The sequence below is a fragment of the Gobio gobio genome (assembly GCF_949357685.1).
Source record: "Gobio gobio genome assembly, chromosome: 15".
In the NCBI taxonomy this organism is placed as follows: Eukaryota; Metazoa; Chordata; class Actinopteri; order Cypriniformes; family Gobionidae; genus Gobio; species Gobio gobio.
Genome location: NC_137108.1, coordinates 7326852 through 7349952, shown reverse-complemented (window position 1 = coordinate 7349952; position 23101 = coordinate 7326852). Strand labels below are relative to the sequence as shown.

At 45.9% G+C, this 23101-nt stretch overlaps 1 protein-coding gene across 1 annotated transcript in view; it reads right to left on the bottom strand.

Moving 5' to 3' along the window:
- The window catches only part of cyp4t8 (cytochrome P450, family 4, subfamily T, polypeptide 8), a 41858-nt gene that overhangs the window by 2575 nt on the left and 16182 nt on the right, over nucleotides 1-23101 (bottom strand). Inside the window, exons 9-11 of the mRNA XM_079836164.1 lie at nucleotides 19792-19925; nucleotides 12890-12954; nucleotides 10613-10695 (exon numbers count right to left, since the gene is read on the bottom strand). Of these exons, the coding sequence (XP_079692290.1) occupies nucleotides 10613-10695; nucleotides 12890-12954; nucleotides 19792-19925 (282 nt within the window). The remainder of the gene's footprint in view (nucleotides 1-10612; nucleotides 10696-12889; nucleotides 12955-19791; nucleotides 19926-23101) is intronic.

Genomic DNA, 23101 nt, shown 5'->3' with positions numbered 1-23101 from the left:
GAACTCCAAACTGAATGTCAGAATGGGAAAGAAAGGTGATTTAAGCAATTTTGAGCGTGGCATGGTTGTTGGTGCCAGACGGGCCAGTCTGAGTATTTCACAATCGGCTCAGTTACTGGGATTTTCACGCACAACCATTTCTAGGGTTTACAAAGAATGGTGTGAAAAGGGAAAAATATCCAGTATGCGGCAGTCCTGTGGGCGAAAATGCCTTGTTGATGCTAGAGGTCAGAGGAGAATGGGCCGACTGATTCAAGCTGATAGAAGAGCAACTTTGACTGAAATAACCACTCGTTACAACCGAGGTCTGCAGCAAAGCATTTGTGAAGCCAAAACACACACAACCTTGAGGCGGATGGGCTACAACAGCAGAAGACCCCACCGGGTACCACTCATCTCCACTACAAATAGGAAAAAGAGGCAGCAATTTGCACAAGCTCACCAAAATTGGACAGTTGAAGACTGGAAAAATGTTGCCTGGTCTGATGAGTCTCGATTTTTGTTGAGACATTCAGATGGTAGAGTCAGAATTTGTCGTAAACAGAATGAGAACATGGATCCATCATGCCTTGTTCCCACTGTGCAGGCTGGTGGTGGTGGTGTAATGGTGTGGGGGATGTTTTCTTGGCCCACTTTAGGCCCCTTAGTGCCAATTGGGCATTGTTTAAATGCCACGGCCTTCCTGAGCATTGTTTCTGACCATGTCCATCCCTTTATGACCACCATGTACCCATTCTCTGATGGCTACTTCCAGCAGGATAATGCACCGTCACAAAGCTCCAATCATTTCAAATTGGTTTCTTGAACATGACAATGAGTTCACTGAACTAAAATGGCCCCCACAGTCACCAGATCTCAACCCAATAGAGCATCTTTGGGATGTGGTGGAACGGGAGCTTCGTGCCCTGGATGTGCATCCCACAAATCTCCATCAACTGCAAGATGCTCTCCTATCAATATGGGCCAACATTTCTAAAGAATGCTTTCAGCACCTGTTGAATCAATGGCACGTAGAATTAAGGCAGTTCTGAAGGCGAAATGGGGTCAAACACAGTATTAGTATGGTGTTCCTAATAATCCTTTAGGTGAGTGTATATATATATATATATATCGTTGCTGTCCGATGAAAACCACGTATGTCCATTTTGCCGATTTTCAGATTTTTCGACGGATTGAATGTCCAGGTTCATTTCCGTATACAGTATGCTTCACATATCTAAATGGCCAATGAAAAGTTGTGAAATCATGTCATCTGATTTTCTCGTATATCCATTTGGTGTCATCGCCGGTCTCGTGAAGTTTCATCGAAGCTCAGCACTGGATAGCCGAAAGTACGACATTGAAGCTCTCCACAGTTTAGTTCTAATCTAGTTCTTCACAGATTAGTTTGCTTGCTAGTATGTAAATAAACTCAGTCTCATTGATAAGATTCAAACTTTTTTTCTCTTAGTCAAACTGATCAAATGATAGCCTGTAATGCTACTGTCATGATTGTCACTAGAACATGCCTCACTCATACTGCTATCACCGCATGCCAGAGGCTGAGAATGTCCAGCACGTATTCCTCTGTCAATATGAAACGCTACTTGGCCATTCTAATAAATGATCGGAAGAACGCGTATCGACCACCGTTACTGTAAAATATGCACGTATGTCCATTTAAACTCAATTTTGGTCAAATGTGGATTATATCATTACACTGGCAAGAATATGGTTACATGTAAAGATGCCGTACCAAGTATGACAACGCTACATTCAACTGCTTTTGAAATACGGTGTTTTTTTCACTTCCTGAAAAGTAACTGTTTTGGACATACGTGAGTTTCATCGGGCAGCGACGATATATATATATATAATGTTTTCAGTGGTTCACCACAGAAAACATTCTCTCTGCATCAGCTTTTGAATGCGGTAGTATCGTTTTTTTGTTGTTGATTTCTTTGTCTATTAAGACAAAATGCATCTATAAGACACAATTTTAAAGCACTATGTAGAGGCATGATTTTGTCTAAATATAACTACTTTAACTTACAAGCTAGTTAAGTTACATTCAAGCTACCCTTGTGAAAATGCCCTGAAATGCCCTGTTTCAAGAGGCGTGTCTGCTGTGAGACTTCAGTAAAAATGCCCACTGTTGTGATTGGCTGACATCTTTGCATTTGAAATGAGCGGAGGGGGCGTGGTTTAACGAGGTCTACCAGGCACGAGCTGCTGCCAGAGAGACAGATGGACCTGAGTTCACTTCTCATCAGTTCTCAGCATGTCTCAGTTCAGTGAACTGTTGTAGTTACGGCATATACTTCAGGTTATTAGTCTATTTCTAGACGGAGGGGCTGTCACTCATGTCAGAAAGTTAGTAACTTTAGTAAATTATGGATCAGCGCTTGCCTGGATGCCAGCCGAACTTAGCCCCGCCCACAACATTTTTACTCGGGCAGTTCGGTCTGGACTTTCTTCGTAGAGAAGTAATTATGCCCGAACAGAAACTGTTCGGACCAATGAAATTGTCAGGGCGGGCTTTAGACGATTATCAACAGTAACGTAATCATCCACGTCATCAAAGGCGCTTGGGTTGAATTTGTTCTAATCCTGAACGGAGAACTTGTTCGTATATGCATTCACCTTTACTATTTCTTTCAGAAATGATGATCGTGTTGGTAAGTACTCTGTGTATCCTTAAATTCTTTTTTTACAACACCAACAAAGATCGTTTACACTCATCTTTTTCTTCTAACGTTAGGCTACTTATTCCAGCGTGCGTGCAGACAGGGTTGCCAAGTTTTTACAACAAAACCCGCTAACGTTATTTAAAACTAGCCAAAAACAAGCCCAATATCTTTCAGGCGGGGTTCTCCGGGGGAAAAAAGGCATTTGGGGAGTAAAATATGTGTTATTTTGGCAGGGCTGCCTGCTAAAATTTGCATATCTGGGTCTGTATATCACATAATTGGGTCGCTTCAACCCGCGGACTTGGCAACACAGTGCAGTTGAGTTCTGTTGACATTTGACAACTAACGTTATGCGTCGCTCGGTCGCTCTGATTGGTTGTAAGTCCATCCAAGAGTATGACGACGTCAGGCTAGTTCACCGCTGACTGGAGACACGAACCGTTTAGAACGATTCAGTCCGATTTGGTGAACTGATTTGGTTCACTAAAAAGAACCGGTTCAATAGAATGATTCGTTCGCGAACCGGACATCACTAATGTACCAGAGACGGAGCGATAGCTAACAAAGTTATTTATAGTAACTACTGAGTTGTGAGAGCGCTGTCAGCACGAGTTTATTTTGTTTGTATCTGAGAGTTCTGAATAAACACGAGTCCCAGTCACACCGAGTCCGTCTTCATCCTTATTACCAACTTTGTTACACATGTAATGAACCATTACAGCTGTCAAGATGAATGAGTTACGAGTAAGTGTTGATTATAGCATTATTTTTAGATATTTTCCTATCATATGAAAAGTGTCAGTGATGCGCATTGAGTACACAGCGCAAACAAAGACACAACAGCAATAATCGAATGTAATCCAGTTTATTGTGGGGCTAGGCTGGCTAGCCCTGATATGCTCACGCTTACCTCGCTCCTCTAAGGAACCTGCTGACCAGGTCATGCTGTCCTACCGTTTTTGAATCCACAAGGTCGTGGTGCGCAGAGATCGCAGCCATGTAAACCTTCAGGGGTGGAAGGAGATAGCCTTCGTTCCAACCCTTCTTGGAGAAAGGAGAGCACAGACCCGATCTGGCATTTTCTGGGGTCTTCTCGGCGAGAAGAACACCAGATGACGAAGAGGTTCCACTTCAGAGCATAGGCTAGTCTTGTGGACAAGGCTCTAGCTGAAGTGATGGTAGCCATCACCTGTGGTGGTAAGGTACTCAAACCTGCCGTGTTTCATCCAGAAGGTTCCACAGGTCGGGGCGCGGGTGCCAGAGGGTGCCCCGTCTCGGAGAAAGGACGTCCTTCCTTAGAGGGATTGGCCAGGGAGGGGCTGTCACAAGGAGTATGAGTTCTGCGAACCAGGTCCGGCTGGGCCAATGTGGTGCAACCAAAAGGACCTGCTCCTCGTCCTCCCTGATCTTGCACAGGACCTGTGCCAAAAGGCTCACTAGGGGAAACGCATACTTGCGTAGGCACCGTGGCCAGCTGTGCGCTAGTGCATCCATGCCGAGGGTCCCCTCGGTCAGGGAGTAAAACCAGCGACAATGGGAAGTGTCTAGGGAGGCAAACAGGTCTACAACAACAATCCTGGAAACCTAGTCTAAGGGCACTCCGGCCTGTATAAAAGAGAGGTTTGACCACGGTGTAAAGGTTTGACGGCAAGCCAGAGTGATTGGCACCCGGAGCGTGCCCTGTTGCCATGCCCATCTCTGGACTCGAGATCCTCTGCACGGGGGAGAGTTTGCTCATTTCCCAGTTGATCCGAAGGCCCAGACGGGCGAGGTGCTGGAGCACCAGGTCCCTGTGTTCGCAACCCTGGTCTCGAGAGTGAGCTAGTATCAGCCAGTCGTCGAGATAGTTCAGGATGTGAACCCCGTGTTGCCTGAGTGGCATAAGGGCTGCCTTGACGACTTTCGTGAAGACTAACCTGAATGGAAGTACTGTGTACTGGTATGCCTGCCCCTCGAAGGCAAACCGTAGAAACGGTCTGTGTCGAGGAAGAATGGAGACATGAAAGTACACATCCTTCTGGTCAATTGGTGCAAAACAATCCAACCAGGGCCTGAAATTAACACCCGACTGAATTTTGCAATTGGCGGGTAACACTGTCAATCTACCTGCCACATTGGCAGGTAGCCAATGAGAATTGAGTGATTCATTGGGCAGTTTGAGAGGATGCGACTACGTTCATGCGACCGGAAAGAAGATGAGGCCCTTCTCTGACTACGTTTGGATGTGTGAGTCTTAAACTGTTGGTGAGATGGGATGAGATAATAATGCAACGCTGACGTAGCCTACAGTAGCCTACAATGACAGTTGCACAGATGTGTGTGCGTTGTGTGCATGTTGGGAGTTGGGAAGCGGTGAGAAAATGTCCGGTACGCGGTAACTTTACCAGTAATAATAATATTAATTTAGTTCTGTTTAACCGTTCCTGAACGTGACTAAATCAGCCATCAACACAGCCGTGTGTGATGTGTTCACTACGAGCTGCTGTAGGTCTGTGGACTCAGATTAGCAGCAGTCAGTATGACTGTCTGTGACACGGGACATCAATAAATAAAAAGATATTTAAAAATGTATATTGTAAGAGTTATTATTACTTATATTGATTTCGTTAATAACTTGACAGCACTTAAATGTGTATTCTTACAAGTTAAAGAACAATGTTTGTGGAACAAGTGGATTTTTGAAGGGGCAAGTGAAAGAGAATTTTACTAGACAGATTAAAACATCAATAACAAAAAACTAGGGAATCAACAAAATGCAAGAATGATTCTGCATTCATTTAGCGTAAGTGGCGGTCGATAGTGGATAATAATAGCCTAATGTTTAATAAACTGACGGTAACAATGTTGCTCTGTTGACGCTCGCGCAGCCTCTCATTGAGAAATCAATGTTACTGAATGATTCAGTGTTTTTAATTAATCGTTTGTATCAAAGATTCAATGACCTATTCATAAACGACTGCCTCATTCTTGAATGAATCAGCCATTTGAACGAATCGACTCAATGACTCAATCATTAAAATGGTCACAGTTCAGACTGGGATATGTACGATTTTTAAAAAATATTTTAAAAAGAAGTCTCTTAGGCTGAATATGCTCACAATTCCCCCAGGATTCTTTGATGAATATAAAGTTCAAAAGAACAGCATTTATCTGAAATAGAAAGCTTTCAAAGAATCCTAAAAAACAATCCTAAAGCAAATCCTCATATTACAATGATTTCTGAAGGGTCATGTGACACTGAAGACTGGAGTAATGATGATAAATGCAGCTTTGACCACAGGATTAAATTACACTTTACTATATATTCTCATAGAAAACAGCTATATTACATTGCAATAATATTTAACAATATTACTGTCTGTTTGTACTGTATTTTTGGTCAAATAAATGCAGCCTTGGTGAGCAGAAGGGACTTCTTTAAAAACAAGAAATGTTGATGGATTTCTTTCAAACATTAAACAGCTTGTATTTTGGCAGAAACATGCAGGAAGACCTTAGTGGTTCTTTTTGTTGACAACAGATTTATAAATGATTCTCATTCCGAATATGGGAGAGTTGATTGCTGCATGTTGCGTTGCGTTCCCAAATTATAATTTTGAGCGACTCAAACATATAGTACTTGCAGAGAAGAATTTACTGTGAACAGAATCTGAAAGCTATGCTGTATACTCCGTCCAAAACATGCAGCACGTCAGATAAGATATTCACAATAAACCATATCACATTCTCAAATCCAGCCATTCATAAAAAGGTTACCAGGCAACTGACAAGTGATTTTTCTTGCACTTTGGACTTTGAACCCTGGCTAACAAGCCAATGAATGGTGTCCAGCCAATGGCGCTGCGAGCTCGTGCAGCGCTGTCAGAATCAATCTGTGCATTTATTAGAAAACTTTTTCAAAAAAAGAGCAGTTTAGTAATTGTCTAAGGCCATTTCGCGATTTCAATAAGGTAGCATGCGGTAAATTTCATGTGCTCTTGGGGGCACCCTGGTGGCCAAGGCAGCCGCTTAGTTCGCTTATGCCTTGGGCCGACTCTGCTTATATGGTAATTTGATGTTTTTTGAAGCTTGACAAATGTGGGTACTAGTGGTGTAATGATACACTCATGTCACAATTTGATACATATCACAATACTGAACTCCCTAAATTGTTATTGCGATACTCCAAGACATATGGTAAAAGGTTAACAAATAATTTACTGTTGATTAAAATGCTAAATTTGGTATTACATTAGGGGTGGAAATGAACAGGCTTGGACTTGGTGCTGAGAACCCAATGCACAAGACAATGGTGACACTAGAATAAAAATATTCATGATTCTGAAGCTGAAAATACAGAATTATTTTAGTCGAATAAGCTTGCACTGTCACTGACTAGATATATTTAATATAATGTAGGCCACTTTTACTGCAAACATTCAACATTTGGCATCATCAGGACCCACAAATATTCCCCCGTTGCATTATTATACATTATATTCAACATTATATATAGTAGTGTAATGTAGTACTGACACTAAACCTCTGTGAACTTGAACTTTTTCTCTCACAGTAATATTCATTCTGGGTGAACTGCACACAATACAGATTGTCACTCTCCACGATACATATTGTTGCATTTTTGTATTTGTCAGATCTGTCAGTCAGTGTGAGTGAGATCGTTTTCATGGACAAAAGAAAGGAAGTCCTCTCCGAAAACGTACAAATAAAGATACTTTTAGATTGGCATTGGGATCCATTGGGATCCATTGGGATCGCTAGACGAGGGTTTAAAGAACTAATTTGGGTGAAAACCTCAAAATCGACATTTTGCCTGTAGCTCGAAATTATCTTGTGCATATTCCGACTCCTTTTGCCAGCACAGGTCACATATATTATTACACCCCTAGTGGTTAGGGTAACCCAACGATTGATTAATTGTAGATCATTTCATCAAAAAAGCAAACTAATCGATGGTCGATTAAGCAAGGTTGATTAAATCCGAGTAAGTAGTTTTGAGGTGCATGGGATTTATGCACAAAACATGTGCAGCAGACACACAAGGAAAAATGTGTGTAATAATGTCTTCTAACCATGCAATGGATTAGATAGGCTAGCTATTTATTTCGAAACATAATTAACCAAGGGTCCAAAAATCCCTCCAAACAAGTGGTTTTACTCAACATAAGTGTTACATTCCATGTGTTTTTGGGTTTGTTTTCTCTTTTTCTTCCTGTTTTCTTAGTTATTCCCCGAAGCATCATTGGACCAACACAGCTGTCTACGATAGCATCATCACACTATACGTAATGAGTGACGTGTGACACATTACGAGTGATGTTCGACCAATCCGCTGACGTTCCGGCATATTAAAAGGCCCCAGCTGTGATGAATGGGCAGTGAGTATTTCGGCACGAGCTCTCACTCATCTAGTGTGTTTCTGAATGGCCTGTTAAGTCTAGAGTACCATGATTATCTGTTAAAGGGTTAGTTCACCCAAAAATGAAAATTCTGTCATTAATTACTTACCCTCATGTTGTTCGACACCCGTCAGACCTCAGGTCTGACGGGTGTCGAACACATGAGGGTAAGTAATTAATGACAGAATTTTCATTTTTGGGTGAACTAACCCTTTAACGTTCGCGTTGATGTTTCAGAGTTAGCTTCCCTTTGGCTTTGTTTGATATACCATTATTACACTAGTTCTGTCTGAGAGAATGCGAGCTTGCGCTGTACAGCAGCTCTAGAAATAAGTTATTGTCCAGCTAAAGTAAGTTTTTGATTAATTTCCGTTGTAAAAAATCATTAGTTATTTACTTTGTGTCACAATCACCAACGAGAGTGCCCTGTGATTACCACCAGAGGGCACACCACTCCGGACTGTCATTCCATTAAAGACTACTTTACCCATAATACTCTCTGCCCGGACACATCATCCCTGATTACATCCACCTGTGTCTCTTTACCCTGTTCACCTCACCCTATATAAGCCTGGTTATCTCAGTCATTCATTGCAAAGTCTTGTTAGTTGTATCACTGCATTTCCGAGCGTTTTCCCTGGGTTCTTGTCTCTTGGTTTTGAATTACTTGCCCGTTCCGTGGATTACCCTTTTTCCTGTCTCTCCTGTCATTTTTGCTTGTTTGGACTGCTTGCCTGTGTATGACCTTTTGCCAGTGTTAATTTCGCTGACGAATAATTTTCGTTATAATTTTCGTCAACGACCTGTTTTCACTGACGAAAACGAGACGATAGCTAAATAAAAACTAGTGTTGGATGAAAAAAACTATGACGAAAATCAGTCATTTTCGTCAACAAATAAAAACGAGACGAAAATGTTAGGGAGGGACGATTAGGGAAGAGATCCAGTCAGAACTGATGTCCTGTGTAACAGATGCGCACATTTGATCTGAACGTGCTGATCTAACCGCTGGAAAACACGGCGCTGTTGCATGTTCTACACTACAGACTCACTCACGCATCCCCAATCCAGCGCTCCAGAGCGGCTCACAATCAATGAATAACACACATTTATGCCAGGCAATTGTTTATGAACTAATGCTGATGAATAATGACAAATGTTTACTTTACGATGTTTATATAGTGATGTGTTTTAGACGGTTGTAACAATGCATATTTTATCTCCTCACCTGAACTTGAATGAGCTCCTGCAACTGCAATAGTAAGGCGAGATTTCAAAATAAGAGTCCCAGTGTATTTCCAGCTGGTTTATAATTAAAAGTCACGCATTATATATTCGTTTTTGCTTACACAATAAACTGTAATTCATTTAATTCCCATTTAATTCATAGTCAGGAGGAAAGATCAGTATTTGACACATATTCAATAAAGTATCAGGGTTATTATAGTTAACTAAAACCATAAAAAAAAATCTTTGTTACTTGAAATTAAATAAATGTTAACTGAAATTAAAATAAATAAATAAACAAACTTATTTGAAGCTTTAGCTTAACATGATATACTAACTTAAACAGAAATACAAAGTTGTAAAAACTATATAGATGTTTTTAAAAACAAACAAAAAAGTTAATTGAGCTCTCTTTCGTGTATTTTTAATGTCAAAAACAAAATGATGTCAAAATGTCAGTTCAAGTTACAGTCGGTTATATAATGCTTAAATGCTTAATGTATCACAATTGAACTAAACTCATTAGATTTTAGGAGACTAAATCTACTGTAGATTTAGTCGACTAAAATCTTATGATATTTAGTCGACTAAAACTAAAAACAATTCAGGTGACTAAAATATGACTAAAACTAAATGGCATTTTAGTCAAAAGACTATGACTAAACTAAATCAAAATATGCTGTCAAAAATAACACCGCCTTTTGCCTGTTTTTGACTACGATTGTGGATTACCCTTCAATAAAGTTGCATTTGGATCCTCAACATTTGAGTCTCAGAGCAGTACATTACACTTTGGAACCACTTACACGACACCATTTTCAACTAAAAGAGAAATCTTTTGGCCAGTTCTGGCCATTCATTTGCATGGCAACAGTGTTTGGTGGCTTGAGATCGCTTAATAGCGTCCCCTTGCTTCAGATTTAAGAGGTTAAGATGAATGATTAAACGATGAATTATTGGTTTTAAACACATAATTTGTAAATTGACATCCATAATTACTATGAACTGTCATTGTACAGAAAAGAGCTCCTTGAAGAATATTTCTTTTCTGTTGGATAGGAAAACAACATGCAGGTTTTGAACTTAAATTTTAAATAGTTTTTTGAGTGAACTTTTCTATATTTTTTTCCCGCAGAATCAGCATTACTAAGTGCACCTCATTACTATTTGCTCTCATGAGGGTTGAAATTAGGTCAGAGACACAGCCGCTCCAAACTCCAAACCAAAGAACAGCTCTATTCAGTGTGACTGTAATGTGAGTTAGTGACCCACTTGCTAAACCGTTCATGTCTCTTCAACACTCGCTTGCTTACAAACCTGGGTCCAGCAGAGAAGGGCACAAAAGCGTGAGGTGACCTCTTAGCAGTGTTCTCAGGCAGAAATCTCAGTGGATCAAATACCTGTGGACAACATAACATTTTAAATACACTTACATACTTTTAAAGTACTGTAAATTTATAAATACAGACATTTTAAAACACTTGAATCAAATGTACTTGTTTTGTTCTCTTATAATATTTTCGTATTACAAACATAAAATGATTAAGGTTAAAATATGGTTGTGTTCTGATGGGGGTATTTCAGCTATATTATAGTGGGGTCTTAAAGTATGAGACCAAAATTAAATTAATTAAATCTATAAAAAAAAGCCTGTCATTGATCATGTGACTCTTTGTACAGACGGTCACACATGATGCGTCTGAAATCATGCTGGAAAACATGATCATCAGGTTTTGTTCATGTAGCTCTAGTGCTGCTTTTATTACAAATACTGAGATTTCAACAAATTTTCAACAAATCAGATTGTTACTCTGCATTCACACGGAGTGTCAGCGTTAACACTTCTCTTTTACTTTGAATGGGTGACGTCCTGTCAGGTTTCTATAGAGCATTTTTGAAGCCTAAAGTGGAAGGAACCGGCTGTCGCTATCTTGGCTGCGCGTCACTCCCGGATAACCGAAAATGGTCAAAGAGACAGAACATGGGCGGAGCTGAGGTGCCTGGTTGCTGAAACCATGCCCGCCTAGCTTGACTTGGCAATCCACCTGTCACTCAAGTGACCACACCAGGCTGTAAACATATTTTTTTCTTCCGTAAAGTTGGGCATTTTAACATATTTGATGCAGATTTGACTTTTGGAGCTAGTCTCTAGCGGCCAGTCGATGAACTGCAGTTTAAGTCACTTCCGTGTTGGCTTCAAGAGAGACCACGGGAGGTTGCTGCTTGGTGACGTCATGCATTACCGAACTGAATTGTGGGTTCCATTGCGTTGCGTCACTGGCGTTGTTTGCGGCAGAAGTTGAACAATTTTCAACTTTTCTAGCGCCAATGCAGGCATCGGCCAATCAGACCGCCTATGCAAACATATGCAACACGATAAAGTAATGTGATTGTCTGCTGTCACTAGGACGGTTGCGTAAGCACCAAGCTTCAGACACGCCCTCCATCAAGCGCAGACGCCCCGTGTGCATGCAGCGTAATGCTGATAAAATGATTTGCATTAAAAACATGTATTTAAAAAAAATAAAAATGCAAATAGAGCACTTCACAATTTGTCTCAGGCATTTGGACCCTATTTAATTTTGTGTTGTGACGTACACAATATTACCAAAAGTATTGGGACACCCCTCCAAATCATTGAATTCTAGTGTTCCAATCACTTCCATGGCCACAGGTGTATAAAATCAAGCACCTAGGCATGCAGACCTCCAAACTTCATGTGGCCTTCAGATTAGCCCAAGAACAGTGTGTAGAGCTTCATGAAATGGGTTTCCATGGCCGATCCAAGCCTTACATCACCAAGTGCAATGCAAAGCGTCGGATGCAGTGGGGTAAAGCACACCACCACTGGACTCTAGAGCAGTGGAGACGTGTTCGCTGGAGTGACCAATCACACTTCACTGTCTGGCAATCCGATGGACGAGACTGGGTTTGGTGGTTGCCAGGAGAATGGTACTTGCCTGACTGCATTGTGCCAAGTGTAAAGTTCAGTGGAGGGGGGATTATGGTGTGGGGTTGTTTTTCAGGAGTTGGGCTTGGCCCCTTAGTTCCAATGAAAGGAACTCTTAATGCTTCAGCATACCAAGACATTTTGGACAATTTCATGCTCCCAACTTTGTGGGAACAGTCCCTTCCTGTTCCAACACGACTGTGCACCAGTGCACAAAGCGTTGCTCCATAAAGACATGGATGAGCGAGTTTGGTGTGGAGGAACTTGACTGGCCTGCACAGAGTCCTGACCTCAACCCGATAGAACACCTTTGGGATGAATTAGAGAGGAGACTGAGAGCCAGGCCTTCTCGTCCAACATCAGTTCCTGACCTCACAAATACGCTTCTAGAAGAATGTCAAATATTCCCATAAACACACTCCTAAACCTTGTGGAAAGCCTTCCCAGAAGAGTTGAAGCTGTTATAGCTGCAAAGGGTGGGCCAACTCCATATTAAACCCTACGGATTAAGAATGGGATGTCATTAAAGTTTATGCGCATGTAAAGGCAGAGGTCCCAAAACTTTTGGCAATATAGTGTATTTGGGTTATGTAATGTAGTGAACGATGCATTGCATATTTCAGATGTAAAGAAAGCACTCATACATATGGATTCTCCCACACGGTGGCATTCAAGTGGATCCCATAAATGCTAACTCCAATGGTACAACCTATGGAAGAGTAAAACAATGTTTTAAGGCATGCAGTTATGTATTCAGCCTACGTTCACTGTTTTGCGATGAACTGATAACGTTCAGTGTCATGCTGCATATACCAAGTAACTGAACAACAAGCAGCTAGATTAATGTTTGAACAGATGTTCTCTGAGTTAGAGGTCACGGTGTCTGTTTACAAGTTAACAGGGTTTAAAGCAGTAGGCATTATTTCAAACTTCATACATGCTGGTTGCCAAAACAATGAAAACATTAAGCAATATATTATATGAAGAAAAGCCATGTCCATGTTGGCTTATGGTGTTCTTTCTGTTGCGTTTGGCGGACCTATTTGGCCTCTTTTTGGAGCATTAATGAAATCATTCTAACAAAATTGTAAATTCTGTCATCAACTCATTTTTATGTTGCTCATAAAATATCTTGTTCCACTTTATATTAAGTGTTACTTAACATAATTTTTTACTTATTAACTACTATGTACTACTACTATTAGTTACTTATTAACTACTATGTAATACGATTTAAATTAATCATTTAATACAATGTGCTTATTGTGTTTTTATTTTTACATACTGTGACGAGTCCACCCAGAGGAATCAGCGTCGCCCTGGCAACAACACACCTGCACGTCATCACCATGGGCTGATCGGTCACAGCTGCACCTCATCAGCCCGGAGGCATATAAGCAGCTATGGATGAGCAGACAGACAGACTCTGGTCTCGAGCTGAATGCATTGCTGGACTAACCTCTCTCTTTATTGTTCTCCTAGAAAGCAGCGAGTGACCGACAGCCCACTTCACAGGAGCACGTTGTGACACCCACTTTCCACCAGGATTGAGCACCACCGAGCACGAGGATTCACCAGCCACCACGCACCGGCTCACTGACTGTTTTCAACCTTACACGAGCACTGTAAATAAAATCCACCCTCCGGGGCCTTTTGCACTCAACCTGCCTTGTCGTGTGATTCCTCACCCCGTGACATTGGTGGAGAATGCGGGCAGAACAAGAGGAATCCCCGACAAGTTCACCGCACCCAAAATCCTAATCTTCTCTGTTTGTTTTTTTTTCTGCACGACAGGACCCGGAAGTGGCGCGCTCGCTCCCCGAAGATGGAGGAAGTGTTGCAGCGCCTCACGGAGGTGAGCATCCGCCAGCAACAAATCGTGGAACATCTCGCCACCCGCCAGGGCAGGACGGAAGAAGAACTTACCGCCATCCATGTTGCCGCCGCCCAGCGCGTTCCGCTACCTGATCCGCGTGCCCAAGCCACCCGCCTGCTGCCAAAGATGATGGCGGATGATGACGTGGAGGCTTTCCTGCAGGTCTTCGAGACCACTGCTCAGAGCGAAGAATGGCCAGAGGGCGATTGGGCACACGCGCTGGCACCTTTGCTGACTGGAGAAGCCCAGCAGGCTTATTTTTCACTTCCCCGTGCGATCGCTGAGGATTATGACGAAGTCAAGCGTGAAATCCTGGCGAGGTTGGGTCTCTCATCCATCTGTGCCGCCCAACAGTTTCATGAATGGGAATTCAAGCCTCGTGTGCCAGCCCGTGCCCAAGCCGCCGAACTAAAAACCTATTGCTCACCATTGGCTGATGGAAGGAAGTCCCACGGCAGCTCAGGTAGCGGAACGGGTGGTGGTCGATCGCCTCCTCCGTGCTCTTCCCCGTTCCATCCGGCAGGCGGTCGGAATGAAAAACCCGGCCAACACCGCGGAACTCGTGGAGGCGATCGAGCTGGCGGATGCCATCCACCACCGTGAGGCAGGGGAGCGAGTGTTGCCGTTCCCCCGGAGGGTGGTCCAGGAGCGACGGCCGCTCGAAGGCACCTCGCGACCAGTAAGCAGGCCGACGGTTCCCCCGCCACGAGACGAGCCCATGCCCAGCGCCGAACCCATGCCGCCTCCGCGTGCGTGGCTGGCAGGCTGCATCGTCCACCAGCGGATGCCATCGGGAGCCCCGGAAGCAGACGTGGTGATCGAGGGAAGACACTTCAGAGCCCTGCTGGACTCCGGCAGTGCGGTCACCCTCATCCAGTCAAGATTGTGTGGGCCCCGAAGAGGCGAGAAGAGCTTCCTCCCCATTACGTGTGTGCATGGAGATACTCGCCAAGTGCCGGCCCGTCGAGTCACCATCTCTTCGCCCCAAGGTACCTGGCCGGTGGAAGTCGGCCTGGTAGAGGACCTTCCGGTGGCCGTACTGCTGGGGAGAGACTGGCCGGGCTTCGACGCCCTGCTCACCGCCGCCACTCAGCCTGTCAGCCAGGAGGGGAACCGTCGAAGACGGAGACGGCCGCGAGGACCCCGCCGCCGACCGGCGCTACTAGCCTCCGACAGCGGGAGAGATGGTGAGTCCCCCTCCCAATCCACTAATCCTTTCTTTGATGTATATCAGCAGGCTGCTGGAGGGGGCTCATTCGCCAAGGAACAACGGGAGGACGATCGCCTGAAGCACTGCTGGTCCCAAGTGCGGAACATCGACGGGAAAGACGTCCTCCCACGGCCCCATCCTCTTCCGCATTTTGTCGTTGAAAAGGGCCTGCTATACTGTGTCGCACAGCGGAGGGGGGAGGAAAAAAAATTGCTAGTTGTTCCTCGGACCGAGACCGAAACCATCCTGGAGTTGGCGCACTCCCATCCCATGGCAGGTCACCTCGGGGCAGCTAACACCGCCCAACGTATCCGTGACCGGTTCCACTGGCCGGGACTGGAGGCCGAGGTGAAGAGGTTCTGCCAGGCCTGCCCGACCTGCCAAGTTACGTCGCCCAGGACTCCTCCCCCCAGCCCACTCATTCCGCTGCCCATCATTGAGGTGCCCTTCGAGCGGATTGGGATGGACATAGTGGGACCGTTGCCAAAGTCTGCCCGTGGCCACGAACACATCCTGGTCATCGTCGACTATGCCACCCGGTACCCCGAAGCGATTCCCCTCCGCAAGGCCACTGCGAAGAACATCGCCCAGGAGCTGTTCCTGCTGGCCAGCCGGGTTGGCATACCAGCGGAGATACTGACTGACCAGGGTACCCCGTTCATGTCCCGGCTAATGGCAGATCTCTGCAGGCTGCTGCGGGTGAAGCAGTTGAGGACCACAGTCTATCACCCACAGACGGACGGGCTTGTAGAAAGGTTCAACCAGACCCTCAAGCAGATGCTGAGACGTGTGGCGGCGGAGGATAAGCGGGATTGGGACCTCATGATTCCTTATGTGCTCTTCGGGATCCGCGAAGTACCCCAGGCCTCAACTGGCTTCACCCCCTTCGAGCTTCTGTTCGGCCGCCAACCACGAGGGCTCCTGGACATCGCCCGAGAAGCTTGGGAGCAGCAGCCTGCCCCTCATCGCACCCTCATCGAGCACGTCCGCCAGATGAGGGAATGGATCGACCGGGTGATGCCATTAGTCCGGGAACACCTCAGCAAGGCTCAACAGGCGCAGCAACGCCGGTACGACCGGGCAGCCCAACCACGGGAGTTCCAGCCGGGAGACCGCGTCATGGTCCTGGTCCCCAGCTCTGCCTGCAAGTTCCTGGCCACCTGGAAAGGACCCTATACAGTGATCGAAAGGATTGGGCCAGTCACGTATCGTCTGAGGCAGCCGGGACGACGTCAGACAGAGCAACTCTACCACATCAACCTCCTGAAGAAGTGGGTGGGGACCCGGGACCAAGTAGCGGCCTTAAGTATCACCGATCCCGTGGTTGTAGATGTCAACCCCCATCTTTCGGCTGCCCAGAAGGCGGAGCTGCAGCACCTGGTCAGTCAGTTCCAGGATGTGTTCTCGACCCAGCCCGGGCAGACCAACGTGGTACAGCACGACGTCCGAACACCGCCAGGAGTCATCGTCCGGCAACGGCCCTACCGTGTCCCGGAGGCTCGTCGGCAGGCTATTGGGGAAGAGATCCAACAAATGCTGAAGTTGGGGGTAATCGAACCATCCCGGAGCCCGTGGTCCAGCCCCATCGTGATGGTCCCAAAGCCGGATGGCACCCTCCGCTTCTGCAACGACTTCCGACGCCTGAACGAAGTCTCCGAATTCGACGGGTACCCCATGCCTCGGGTCGACGAGCTACTGGATCGGTTGGGAAGGGCCCGGTACATCAGCACCTTGGACCTCACCAAAGGCTATTGGCAGGTACCACTCTCTGAATCCGCTAAACCCAAGACTGCTTTCTCGACCCCCAGTGGCCACTGGCAGTACTGGACCCTTCCCTTCGGCCTGCACGGGGCCCCCGCGACCTTCCAGAGGATGATGGACATCATCCTATGGCCCCACCAGGCCTACGCGGCGGCCTACATCGATGATGTCGTCATCCACTCCGAGGCATGGGGAGACCACCTGGAACGTCTGCGGAGGGTGCTTTCGGAGCTCCGGCGGGCTGGACTCACTGCCAACCCCCGCAAGTGTCACCTAGCCCTCTCCGAGGCCAAGTACCTGGGTTTCCGAGTCGGGAGGGGCCTCATCCAGCCCTAGGAGAAGAAAGTCGAGGCTATCCACTCCGCCCCAAGACTGCAGACGAAGACCCAGGTACGGGCCTTTTTGGGGTTGGCAGGGTATTACCGGTGTTTTATCCCCAACTTCTCCTCTCTAGCCGCCCCCCTGACAGACCTGACCAGGAAGGGGCAGCCGGAGAAAGTCTGCTGGACCCCAGCCCTCGAGGAGACTTTCGCCCGGGTCAAGACAGCCCTGACGTCGTCGCCGGTACTCCGCGCTCCAGACTTCGGTTGCCCCTTCCTGCTGCAGACGGATGCTTCTGACACAGGACTGGGAGCCTTCCTGTCCCAAATCCAGGAAGGCGAGGAGCATCCGATCGTCTACATCAGCAGGAAGCTGTCCCCGGCTGAGACGAGGTACGCCGCCGTCGAGAGGGAGGCCCTGGCCATCAAGTGGGCAGTCCTGGAGCTCAGGTACTATCTGTTAGGCCGCAAGTTCACCCTGGTCACCGACCATGCGCCCCTTCAGTGGATGGCCCGCGCCAAGGACACCAACGCCAGGGTGATTCGCTGGTTCCTAGCGCTCCAGGACTTCCACTTTGAGGTACGTCATCGGGCCGGGGCCGCCAACGCGAACGCTGACGGCCTCTCAAGGATATGGACAGCTTACGCAGGTCTGTCAGGGGTCATTCCCCACCCTCCCTTTGTTTCACCCCTACTGTCTCCATATGTTCGCAGGACCAGAACGACGCTTGGGGGGGGAATGTGACGAGTCCACCCAGAGGAATCAGCGTCGCCCTGGCAACAACACACCTGCACGTCATCACCATGGGCTGATCGGTCACAGCTGCACCTCATCAGCCCGGAGGCATATAAGCAGCTATGGATGAGCAGACAGACAGACTCTGGTCTCGAGCTGAATGCACTGCTGGACTAACCTCTCTCTTTATTGTTCTCCTAGAAAGCAGCGAGTGACCGACAGCCCACTTCACAGGAGCACGTTGTGACACCCACTTTCCACCAGGATTGAGCACCACCGAGCACGAGGATTCACCAGCCACCACGCACCGGCTCACTGACTGTTTTCACCCTTACACGAGCACTGTAAATAAAATCCACCCTCCGGGCCTTTTGCACTCAACCTGCCTTGTCGTGTGATTCCTCACCCCGTGACAATACATTTAAAAATACCTGCATGTAATAACATCGCTATATCTATAATTATACATTTGACCCTTGCCTGACACCTTAACCCACCCTTAAACCTAACTATACCACCTCAATAGCAGCAAACGTATTTGCAATACAAGAAGTAAATTGTACCAAACTTTTTATTTGAACGCAAGTACATAGTTAAACACCTAATAAAAAGTCAAACCAAATGTCTTCATGCAATCAAACTGGATGGTGACCAAATGACTGCCATTCTTCAAAAGGACAAAACAAGTACCATAAAAGTAGTATATGACTTTTCTTCTTTAGTCTTCTGATAGCCATTGTATGATGAACAGACTGAAACATCAGCCATTATTCATTAAAAATCCCAGTACTTGCACACTGCCAGAAAGAATGAGATGTGTGAAAGACATTGGACCCTATCATACACCCAACGCAGTTATCATTTTCACGTTCAGCGCCATGTTGTTTAAATAGCAAACGCACTCACGCCCATCTGTTCGCCCATGGGTGTGCTGGTCTGAAAGCGAGGTGTGTTCGGGCGCATTTTTGGCGTGTTGCTATTTTGAGGAACTAAAAACGACTGCGCCATTGACCAACAAAAACCTAGCCTAAAGTCTTGGTGTTATTTAAGGGGCGTGTAAGTAATATGCGCCTATAGGCAGGTACACAACATGCGTACACTCTGCATATTACACACAAAGAGACGCGCAGCAGCACACAAACATTTTTAAATATTAAAAATAAAAGGATTCCTCTCTGGAGAGGTGTTCAGTCTTTTCTCTCGCAAATTCCTCCATGTAAATAGCGAATCCGCCATTGTGCAAGCGCAACTGGCTTTTAAAGGGAATGGGAGATGAGACTCTGATTGGTTTATTGCACTTTACGCCTAAAACACACCCATGACTCATTAAGAGACTAGGGACAACCCTTTTGGACCATGCGCCTGGAGCGCCTACCGTTTTTTCTGTCATTGATGAAACAAGCAAACTTGAACAAGCAAAAGTGCACCTGTGCCATGCGCTCAGATCGTTAAAATAGGGCCCTTTGCCTTTTGTGTGCATTCTGCATTGTGAAATTACCATGTTTAGATCTGTGGAGGTGAATGAGATTTGTATTATGAATATGAACACACTATACCTGCTGGTATGGTTTTAGTATGGACTACTATGAAGATACTTTTATGGTATTTGGAGTTTGACAGTCACTGGATGATCAAAGAATTACCTTCAGGTACAGTCCGTCCATCAAAAAAGGTCAAGGGTTTAGTCAACTTTCGTGATATTCCTGGCACAGGAGGGCAAAGCCGCAGAGATTCTTTAATACACATTGTGGTATAAGGAATTTTATTGAGGTCTTCCCTGAAACAGAAGGAGAGAGAGAGACACAGTCTCAGAGAAACAGACGGTGAACAAGGCATTATCAATGAAAGCAAGGCATAATGAGGAAATGCATAGTGGGATTTGATTTGCTATGAATATAGCATAGCTGAGCCAAAGCTGCTAATTTTCACATGTCTGTCTGTTTGTTTGGTCTTTCAGTTGTGTTTTGATTTCTGTCACATGTTCCTTTGTCTTAGTTTTCCCGGCACTTCTCTGTCACCATGGTTACCCTTCGTTATTAATTCAGCTGTGTTCCATTAATTACCCTTTTTTGTTTATTATTTAAGTTCCTCTTGTTCACTCAGTCTTTGCCTGGTCACCGTTATGCTATGTTGTGTTAACCCTGCCTGTCTTTCTTGTATTTGGAAATGAAACAGTATTTTGATCTAGCCTTCTGTCTTCGTCTTCCTACCACCACACAACCGTGACAGATGACCGGATCAATAACTAAGGGCATGGCCGAGGATCGTCTCCTTCACATCCAGCAGGGTGGTCATCAGCTGGAATGGTATGTGGAGGAATTCCTGGAATATTCCCATCTGGTGAGCTGGAGGGATCCTATGGTCAATGGATGTTTTCAGGATGGACTAGATGAGGAGTTATTTTCTCAACAACTTTCTCCTGGCGTTTGTTATAGGTCTGTAGTAGACTTTAGTAATTATGTCCTCTACTTAAATTGGTTCGGATTTTACAGTTGATGCTGTAAAAGAGGACAATTCCTATCATTATCCAGTCCATATCCAAAGGCCGGTGGATGCTCCAGTTCACCCAAAACCTGATTCCTCAAGATACCAGTCCACTGGGACCATCCTTGCCGAGATGGCCACACCAGAGCCAGCAAGGGACGACTGGCTCATATACTTCTGGACAGAACCGTCTACAGTCCACGTCCAGAGCCCAGTGACATCTCCTGTCCATGTCAAGAGTCCCGAGACATCTCCTGTCCCAGTCGAGAGTCCAGTGATGGCTCCAGCCCCCGACCCGAGTCCAGAGACGGCTCCAGCCCCCGACCCGAGTCCAGAGACGGCTCCAGCCCCCGACCCGAGTCCAGAGACGGCTCCAGCCCCCGACCCGAGTCCAGAGACGGCTCCAGCCCCCGACCAGAGTCCAGAGACGGCTCCAGCCCCCGACCCGAGTCCAGAGACGGCTCCAGCCCCCGACCCGAGTCCAGAGACGGCTCCAGCCCCCGACCCGAATCCAGAGACGGCTCCAGCCCCCGACCAGAGTCCAGAGATGGCTCCAGCCCCCGACCCGAGTCCAGAAAGGACTCCGCCTCCCATCCCGAGTACAGTGATGGCTCCAGCCCCCGACCCGAGTCCAGAGAGGACTCCGCCTCCCGTCCCGAGTCCAGAGACGGCTCCAGCCCCCGACCCGAGTCCAGAGACGGCTCCAGCCCCCGACCAGAGTCCAGAGACGGCTCCAGCCCCCGACCCGAGTCCAGAAAGGACTCCGCCTCCCATCCCGAGTCCAGTGATGGCTCCAGCCCCCGACCCGAGTCCAGAGAGGACTCCGCCTCCCGTCCCGAGTCCAGTGATGGCTCCAGCCCCCGACCCGAGTCCAGAGAGGACTCCGCCTCCCGGTCTCCTGTCCTCGCGCCAGAGTCCGTAAGAAGAGCTCCTCCCAAGAAAATTAGTTTTACCCATCCATGGAGGCGGTCCCTGAACGGTCTGCGCCGCCATGGCTCCCTTAACTGCCATGTCTCCCAGAATGGCCAGCACCACCCTGGAGTCATCCTAACCTGCCCGCATCATCCTGCTCACCTACCTGTCACCTCTTTGTGGCTCTTTTTTGGACTCTTTGTGGCACGAGATCGCGCCTTCTGGGAGGCGGGAGTGTAACATGTCTGTTTGTTTGGTCTTTCATTTGTGTTTTTATTTGTTACATGTTCCTTTGTCTTAGTTTTCCTGCCACGACTCTGTCACCATGGTTCCCCTTCGTTATTAGTTCATTTTGTCCCATCTGTGTTCCATTAATTACCCTCGTTTGTTTAGTATTTAAGTTCCTCTTGTTCACTCAGTCTTTGTCTGGTCACCTTTATGCTACATTGTGTTAACCCGGCCAGTCTTCCTTGTATTTGGAAATTAAACAGTATTTTGATCTAGTCTACGTCTTCCTACCACCACACAACCGTGTCACTAATATCTGTATATTTGTACTGTACTTTTTTTTTTTTGATTAAAAAGACAAATACCAGCCAAATTTCTTGATATAATTGTTACCAGGACTGTTTATTTAAGTTAATTTTGATTTGAACTTCCAATGATTTCATCAACATGAGATCAAACAGGCATTCAGTGAAGACTATGCAGTGTTTTGATTACTTTATGTAATTTCTGTTGCAGGCTAGCTGAACACTATAAAGTAAACTTAAAGGGGACCTATTATGCCCCAAGATAAGTCTCAGGTGTCCCCAGAATGTGTTTCAGCTCAAAATACCCCACAGATAATTTATTATATATAACATGTTATAAATGCCCATTTTTGAGTGGAAGGAAAAACATGTACATGTTTTTGTACATGTATCTTTAAATGTAAATAAGCTGTTGCTCCCCGCCCCCTTTCCAGAAGAGGGCGGGACCATTACAGCTTGTGTCTCCAATACTCTGCCAAAAACTGCAACATCAGTTTGAACGCGGTCACGCTCACGTGACTTTGCAGTTCTTCATCATCATGAAAGTGTATTATCTGTATTAGTTTTAAAGTCATATCAATCTAAACTTCTGATGTGTTTTTCTGAGTGCACACACCCGAAACACACACACAGAAAATCAGCGTAATATACAGTACCTACTGCTGTATATGCTGTTAATATGAATCAAACAACAAAAAGTAACTCACTGCTCTTGGTCTATGCTAATAGGGCAGAGTCCGTCAACAACTGTGGGCGGGGCCTAAACATATGTGACGTCACAAAAGCTGGAATCTGCAAACAGCTTGTTCTGAGACTATTCTTATGATTTATGGGGATTAAACAGAGAGGAGTGGGTGGATTTATACCATTATAGATAGGTTGTGTACACACACTGCTCACACACTTATGTTAAAACCTTTTCTTTTGTTCTATTGTTTGTCATTTTGCTTGTAATTTTCTTCTTTGTTTTTTATTGTATGACTGACTTTTCACTTGTCTTCAATAGGCTAACTGAGGACTAATA